Source organism: Gossypium arboreum, chromosome 5 (assembly GCF_025698485.1).
Source record: "Gossypium arboreum isolate Shixiya-1 chromosome 5, ASM2569848v2, whole genome shotgun sequence".
NCBI classification, from domain to species: domain Eukaryota; kingdom Viridiplantae; phylum Streptophyta; class Magnoliopsida; order Malvales; family Malvaceae; genus Gossypium; species Gossypium arboreum.
The window spans coordinates 18,011,971-18,020,404 of NC_069074.1; the positions used below are offsets into that span (position 1 = coordinate 18,011,971).

Consider the following 8,434-nt stretch of genomic DNA (forward strand, 5'->3'; position numbering starts at 1 on the left):
TATAATGAAATTATTTAAAAAATATTTTTCATTTTTTATTTTTATCTAAAATATTTTTATCTGGACTAGTTTAGGAAAATTTTCAAAACAACACTTGAATTTTGATCAAAAGTACAATTTAATACATGAATTTTGACTTGAATTTTGATCAAAAGTACAATTTAATATATGAATTTTGACTTGATATAGTTATACATATGAATTTTTAATTATATTTCAAATGCATATGCTAAACTTTAATTTTAATTGAATTGTACACATTTAAAAAAAGTTACGTTGATTTGTTTTATATTGAATAAATATAATTATATATGTATGTGATATGTAAACTTAAAATGGTACTTTATCGATAATTATGTCAATAGTTTGTAAAATCTAAATCAAATCAAATTTTCATTTATAAAATTATACAAAATTAAAATTATGTATGATTTTAAATTTATCTTGAGACTTTAAGTTGATTTACATTTCATTTATCTAACTCAAGACTGTTTTAAAGTTATTTTCTTACCTTTTTCTTTAAAGGATTATTCAAGAAACTTACCAAATTTATTAAAATTGAATCAAATCAAAATTTAATGTATAAAATTATACAAAACCAATATTCATTTTGAACATTCAACCAAAATATTAATAGTTATGAGATTTATCCCATTGCAAAATTATTTTACTATCTTCCACAGAAACCTGTTTTACCAATGCAATGCCCATTTTAAAAACAATACAAAAAGTCAAGGCAACATGAGAAGAGGTGAGGATGTAACTTGAGTTGTCCACATTGATTAAGGCAACCAAATATTTATTTTCTAGTTCTAAATCTTTTCAACTATCCTGTAAAATGTATCGTTAGAGAAAAGGAAGCTCATTTTCACCTAAGAGTCAAGATTGAATAGCAGCCACAAATTTTCAAATGAGGAAGATATAAATAATATTCTATACGAAGCTGAAACGTAATCCAAGTTAACAATAGTGTCTTCCAACTAAATATGAATCATAATTATTAAATTTGGAGTGACCCGACGAACGAACTGATCGACCAGTAGCCGTAGTTCATATTTATTGATGGAGCACACTACCTCACACCTTAGCTATGTCATATATTCGAATCACCGAGTTTCCCCTTTAACTCACAAAAGATTAAACCAATAATGAATCCAAACCCTACAAAAAACTACTTTTGGGGGGGGGGGGGGGTCAAAATTCAGTTCCACTCCACACCTGGAGGGATTTATATAAGAATTCTACCCAACCAAGAGAGCTACGCCTCTCCTCTAGTGTGACTTGTCTACTTACTAGAGCTACTTCTCTCCTGCTATTATTATTATTATTATTATTATTATTATTATCTCAGTTTACTTGTTGCTGGTAACTGCCATAGAATGGATAAACCCCATACGCAGCCGTATATATACCCGGGTTATGAGGTGGTGGAAAAGCATATCCATAGCCATCATACACCGCTCCTCCATAGTAAGCTCCACCCCATTGGTTACCATAATCTGCTCTAAACTGCATTATCCCAAAATATTAGTAAGATCAAATAGAGGTAACTTATATTTAAGTAATAAATATCATGACTTTTCAAAGGTTTGTTTCAGAAAATGTCATCACAAATTAGTAATCTTTATGAAAATAAAATTCCACTCTCCTCTTCAGTAGCTCTCATCAGTTTCTGTCGAAGCATGTAGTGACAGCTTTCTTAATGCTGCAATAAACAATGCAAGGGAGGGTAAAGTGGGGGAACTATCGATAAAAAATAGATACCTGCTTATTTGTAGGATTGCGTCCCCAAGAGAGTCTCACTGTTTGCTTGCCAATCATAGTCCCATTCAACTTTTGCAATGCCTCCTCAGCATTGTTCCTGTCAAGACTCAAGAATTCACGTCAAGGTAGTAACTAAATGACACCTCTAATCGAGCACTGCAAATTAATGGCAAAACCAGAAAAATAACTACAAATTTTACCTCCCGGCGAATTGTACAAACCCGCATCCTTTTCCAACAGGTATTTTAACAGAGACTATTTCACCATATTGAGAGAAAGGTTGCCTAAGATCTTCTTCGGTCACATTAGGGTCAAGCCCTCCAACAAATATCTAAAATAACTTTTGATCAGCCAAGGGGCACAAAAGATGATAATCCTAAGAGGTAAAGTTGGAAGAACTTAAACTCACTGTTGTGTTTGAAGAATCTCCATCAGATTGGGATGAAGCACTATTTGATGCATAACCACCTACCAAGAACAAAAGGAAGCAAATATCAAGCAAAATCCTAAAAGCTTAAAACCATAAAAAGAGATAATAGATGGAAAAGAATGAATAGAAACCACAAATAGTATATTGGAAACAAGGACATAAATTCTCGATCACATATAATATAAACTTGAGATAACCCAAGAAACTTCTTGTATAAACCACAATCCTCTGGTGATTTCAATTGACAAAATTCATGTAGATGAACACCGTTAAATTTTCTCAAATCTGTACTTCACAGTACCAGTTTCTTCATTATACTAGTTGTAACAACAAGAAATAGTTGAACTATCCTTAGCACCTTCTAACAATTCCTATCCTATGAAAATCACCCGAAGGAAGAAAAATAATTTGCATGATTGTATGATAAAATGACAATGGTCATAAACAACAAGCTTAAAAAGCCCCTATCAAAAGAGGCTATACCTAGTTGCCCAATAGAAGGGTAAAGTGGGATTTGTAAACACTTTCTTCCTCAAACAGAAAGTAGCACTTTATTTCCCAACAAACCTACTATTCGACACCAACACATTCTATAATCAGAAAAGAGGCAGTCAAACTGAAGAGAGAGCCAAGTTAGACAATTATAAATTGTCTGATAAGGAATCATTGATTTCCTTGGTGCAAAATTAAGTCAAAGTGGGAGGGGCAAAATAGTCAACTTTTTCATCAAAAATTGCAGAGGATCCTCAAAGAGAATATATATATATATACATGTGTGTATACACATGTACATTCAGATGTAGAAGTACCGGTAACAACTCAGTAAAGAGGTAAATGTAGTCACTTTAGCAATAAAGTTTAAGAAATTAAAATACCAATGCTTGTAAACTTAAACAAAATGTGCATAAAGAAAAAGCAAGTTAATCAAATACCTTGTAAAGAATACTGTTGCTGATAGCTAGATGATTTCCTGGGAGTTGCAGCACCAATACGCATAGGCCTGCTTGAACAATATACACCATTCATTTCCGTCATGGCAAGTGACCTCTCAGTATCATCCCCAAACCTCACAAAACCGTAACCCTTTGATCGACCAGTATTAGCATCAATTACGACTTTTACAGCTTTAACAGAAGGATATTTACTAGCAAAGGTTTCATGCAATAGGCTATCAGTAACATCTGCAGCTAAATCTCCTACAAAAATAGAAAGATCAGGACCATTTTCTGAGTGCTTATCTCCCATGCTAAAAGTTGCCCAGTTCAGACGGAAAGGTTGTTCCATATTAGGCATCAAAATGCCACTATAATTTTGGAGAACTTTCTCAGCTGTTGCATGCGAAAAAAATTCCACGAATCCATATCCTTCTGACAGACCAGTCTGCTTATTGCGAATGACCTTAATTGATGAAATCTGCTCAAACAAATTCCAATTATCAATTTAGTTTGACATGAAACCAAAACTCTTAAAAGCGAAGTCCAACTTTTCTTTAACTTTCTTTTCATACAAGTTCCAATGCCTTCTCAATTCAATAATACTAAGTTTGAGCTTATGCAGTCTCACTATCACTATGCGTTAACCTCACATGAAGTCAAATGCAACAAATTTCTTGCATACATGATACATTGATTCAAGGCAAACATTCAAAAAAAATGGTTTTAATTTATCTTGAACTTAACGTTAAATTTAACCTCAACAAATTTCTTGCATACATGATACATTGATTCAAGGCAAACATTCAAAAAAAATGGTTTTAATTTATCTTGAACTTAACGTTAAATTTAACCTCAACATTTATTCTCTAAACAACTTTTTGACATTCCAGACTATATCTTCATACGTCAAAATCAAATTCTTAACCTATTTTAGGCTCTACTTAATTAAGTTATTTTTGGTATTATTTCCTTTTAATCGCCTTAAATAGCCAATGAGGAATTCATCTCACCCTGTCAGCCAATTACTTGTTCAGACTCATCTCATTCGTGGTATTTGATTGGCAATCAAGTTTACAATCATACAGCTAAATGCCAGCCAGCAAAAGGAGCCAAATGCCTTAATCATAGTGCAAATCCTATCTTTTCCTAACTAAGACCTAAAGTAGTCGTTAAGATTGCTAGTTAAAGAAATATTCTCCATCCAATAAAATTCGATAATGATTTTCTTAATTGTCAATGGAGATGCATTTAATTGAAAATATTTCCATAAACAGTACTCAGCAAGTGTCCCAATAGCACTCCTATGTGTATATACATAGATTAAAGATTAAAGAATACAACAGAACATTAATCAATAATTCATACTGACTATATCAATATCAGATAGCTTTTGTTTTAGGATAATATTAGTGTTATGACTGCAGAAACCACAACAATGACAATGTGCAGTACTCATCATTCAATATCATATAAAAAAGGGATTAACATGAAATAATAGCAAATTATAATAAATATATTCACGAGATATAGTTCAACCTCGCCGATGGAAGCGAAACAACTATGAAGGTAGTTCTCGTCCATCCAATGATGCAAATCACCAACCCAAACGGTTTTGTTCTCACAGCCATCGTTGGATCCTTGCTGTTGTTGTGTGTGTTGCGCGTTGCCATGGTGGTGCTGGTATTGGTGATGATGGTGGTGATAAGGCATGTAGTGCTGAGGTGGAGGTGGCGGCGCCACAAAGTGCTGCGGTTGCATCATCTGATGCTGCATTACCATAGCTGTTGTCGGATACTGCATCGCCACCCACTGCGGATGCGATTGTAGCGGTTGTTGTTGTCGCTGGTTCTGCTCCTGCGAAGGTTGTGTTGCCGATTGCGAATCCGAACCGTTGTTTTGTTGCATCCTTATCTTTTTATTACAATTATTGCTATCTCTATTTTCAGTTTAAGAGAATATAAATAAACAAACAAGACTCCAATGGTTATTTGAATTGAATTCTTTCTAATTATTTTCAGGGAAACGGAAAATACAGAAGCGAGAGAGAAAGGTACGGCTAGGGTCTAAGCAGAGGATTTAACGAAGGGTGATGGGATGAGACAGATGATTTACTTCGATGGTTTCATCACAACCGTTTGTATATAAAATTGACAAAATTAGGTAGAATTTGTATGTAACACTGTTTTCTGCTTACTTCTATCCTATTTCAAATAATATTTTGGTATTAGAAATTTAGTAAGTGTCCCTACTATATTAGGAATTTATTTAGGCTAATTTTTGCATATACGATGAAAAAAATATATTTGGAAAATTATGGGTTTTTTTTTAAATTTATTCACTTACATTTTTTTTTAGAAAGAAAGGAAAACATGTCCTATAGGGTGCGTTTTCACTTTACTAAAAATTAATTTATTTTTTTTTCTTGCGGTTGAAAATTAAAAGTTTGTAGATTTATTTTTATTCATTTTTGAGATAGACATTATTATAGTTTTAAGGAAATTTGAATTTACAGTGGTGTCGTGGAGCTAGGTGACCTATAAATTTCATCTGTCATTTGAGTACGGAGCCATCATATGGGAAGCCATATCACTTTGCAACTTAAGGTCCCAGTTGACGATGATTAAACGGTCTAAGATTGAAGTGTAACTAAGGCTCCAAGTTTACAAAGGTTATGCTATTAAAGGATTGAGTATAACTAGGGTCGTAGTAGACAGTGGTTATGTACGCACGACAACAAGTCTTTCTCATCAGACGAAGATACTTTATAAAACCCATACACAAGTACAAGGAAGAAAATACAATGACGTTTCAGTGTAATCAAGTAATTTGTTTCATCCATTTCCACCAAAGGCGGTGACCCTATTACTGTAACCTATGATAAAATTGGGATGGAACAGGGTCACAGCCTTTGGTGGAAATGGATAAAACAAATTACTTAATTATACTGAAAGGCCTCTCTAATTTGCTTCCTTGTACTTGTGTATGGGTTTTATAAAGCATGCTCCTCTGACGAGGAAAAACTCGTTGTTGTGCCTACATAACCACCGTCAACTACAACCCTAGTTATGCTCTATCCTTTAGCAATATAACCTTTGTAAACTTGAAGCTCTAGTTACACTTCAACCAGAGATAGTATAATCATCGCCAACTCGGGCCTCAAGTTGCAAAACAGTCTCAGTTTTTCAAGTGATGGCTCCATACTCACATAGTAGGTGAAATTTGTAGGTTATCGAGTTCCACAACATCACCATGAACCCAAACACAACTTAAAACTATAACTATGTCTCCCTCAAAGCTAAAGAGAAATAAATCTTTAAACTCGAAAATTTCAAAACGCAGAAAAAAAAAAGAAAAAAAAACAATTTCATACATTGACTAAGATATGAGTAAGTAGGGGATGAGAACGATCATTTATATGGGGATGGGATGGGTTAAAAGGGAAATTATCTCTGTATTCCCGGGTTGCAGAGGCTGAGAGGTAGAAAAGGCTAGAGAGAAAATACCCCCTACAAAGTACGTCTGTCAAGACTATAGTTGGAATAGAAGGGTCAATTAGGGACCCAGGTTAGAAAAGTACTAAGGGTGAGGATACAAGTGACAGGTATGTCTGTCAAGACTATTCCTCTTAAATTAAGGGGAATCAGCAAGATAATGTTAGCAAAAAGGGTAGCTAGGAGGAAAAATGGTAAAAAAAGAAGAAGTTAGGAAACCAAATGGACACTCAATAATAGAAACTGAGTATATTAGGCCATAGTGGTCTGTAATAGAAGGTTATGCTATGCTTAAGGTTAATAACATGACTATGTGAATTAAAAAGGCGTAATTCAATCACTATTTAAACTAAGCAAAATTTAGTCCACCTGAGAATTGTGGGACCTTGATAGTCATATCGATGGAAGGAAGGTGAGCAAGACATACAGGGTTAAGATAAGGATAAATTCTGTCACTGCTTAAATAGACCCAGAATACTCACCAAAAACCTTTAAGTGAGTAAGTTGGAAGACCGCCGCAATAAGACATATTAGTGGGAAGAAGAAATCCACGATGGGAATAAAGTGAAAGAAAGAAATTAAGTAAAATGAAGGATAGACTGCAGAGATGGCGAAACAATCAAAAAAACTATCAAGGTAGATAGAAAGCTGATAAAATAGCCAGAGAGAAAGAGCTCAATAATTTATCTGCAAGTGGATAGAAACGGGAATAAAATCAAGTCCATTACAACGGTTTAAGAAAAATTTTCCCAAACAAACAAGAAGTTTAATAGTATTTTATTATTTAATTAAACCTTAGCGAGGCGGGGTATGTTTTCGAGTAATATAAAAACTCTCTATGTTCATTTGAACTTACATTTTGACCTATGATTGCTGGATCTATGGAATGAAGAACTTTATAAGGGACTGAGTATAACACCCCTTACCCGTATTCAATGCCAGAATAGGGTACAAGGCATTACCGGACTTATTCATAAGCAAACATTCAAAACTGAGACAATAATTTCGACTCAAATTTAAAACTTTCCATTAACATACATATGGTTACTATTACGAGCCTTTGAGGCTCAAAACATGCATTGGAAATGGTTCATGACTAAACTGAGAATTTCGGAAACTTTCTAGAAAACTTAGAAAAATTTTCATGTAAAATGGGTCACACGCCCGTGTGGCATAGCCATGTAGCCCACATGGTCGTGTTTCTAGGGTGTGTAACTCTCTGACTTGCATCTATGATGAAACTTAAGTCACACGGCTTAAGCACACACCCGTGTTGCTAGGCCATGTGGTAATTAAATTTCACATTTTAGGTGCAGACTTTACACGGCCATGTTAGAGCCCGTGTATGTCACACGGCAAGCTACACACCCGTGTGCTAGGTCGTGTGTCTAAACCTGGACATTCTGTTTCTCATTTTTAGGATGCATGTAATATCCCGAATCAGGGCCTAATCGGAATAGTGGTTTCGTAACCACAAATTCGAGATAGAAATAATTATTTTATAATTATTTTTATGATTATGATATGATTGCATGATTGTGTGAAAATTTCGTGATGAAATTCTATGCCTAAAGTGCTTAAATTGAAAGTAGAGACTGAATCGAATAAGTTGCAAAATTTGCATTCTAGAAATTTTTAGTATGAAATTGCTTTGAAATATTTATTAGGAGGTCTTAAATAGAAATTTTACCAATTTTAAGTTCATGAACAAATTTAGGACATGGAAGGAATTTTTGGAAAGTTTAGTAGTAAGGGTATTTTGGCCATTTTGATATTAAATGAAATAAAATGGGAAAAATAACACAAAATAGTCA

At 33.9% G+C, this 8,434-nt stretch overlaps 1 protein-coding gene across 3 annotated transcripts; it reads right to left on the reverse strand.

Annotated features, from left to right (window-relative positions):
- Window positions 1-903: 903 nt before the first annotated feature.
- On the reverse strand, window positions 904-5,332 carry LOC108450383 (polyadenylate-binding protein RBP47-like). Of its 3 annotated transcripts, none has more exons than XM_017747978.2 (6): window positions 4,666-5,332; window positions 3,127-3,607; window positions 2,174-2,232; window positions 1,965-2,095; window positions 1,765-1,861; window positions 904-1,509 (listed from the first exon to the last, which is right to left on the reverse strand). In XM_017747978.2, exons 1-6 carry the CDS (start codon window positions 5,032-5,034, stop codon window positions 1,348-1,350), a joined length of 1,299 nt encoding a protein of 432 aa, XP_017603467.1. In that variant the 5' UTR covers window positions 5,035-5,332; the 3' UTR covers window positions 904-1,347. The 3 variants fall into 3 exon arrangements, with proteins under 3 accessions (XP_017603467.1, XP_052884527.1, XP_052884528.1); XM_053028567.1 differs by lacking the exon at window positions 904-1,509 and adding an exon at window positions 1,525-1,672; XM_053028568.1 differs by lacking the exons at window positions 904-1,509; window positions 1,765-1,861 and having other exon boundaries at window positions 1,961-2,095; window positions 4,666-5,330.
- Window positions 5,333-8,434: the final 3,102 nt, after the last annotated feature.

What these genes read in the sequence shown, in the direction of transcription:
- LOC108450383 (XM_017747978.2), bottom strand. Translation starts at nt 5,034, where the DNA reads ATGCAACAAAACAACGGTTCGGATTCGCAATCGGCAACACAACCTTCG. An exon ending in GCAACAGTATTCTTTACAAG is followed by an intron (nt 2,233 to 3,126) that starts GTATTTGATTAA and finishes TGTTCTTGGTAG; the next exon opens with GTGGTTATGCATCAAATAGT. An exon ending in GAGATTCTTCAAACACAACA is followed by an intron (nt 2,096 to 2,173) that starts GTGAGTTTAAGT and finishes AAGTTATTTTAG; the next exon opens with ATATTTGTTGGAGGGCTTGA.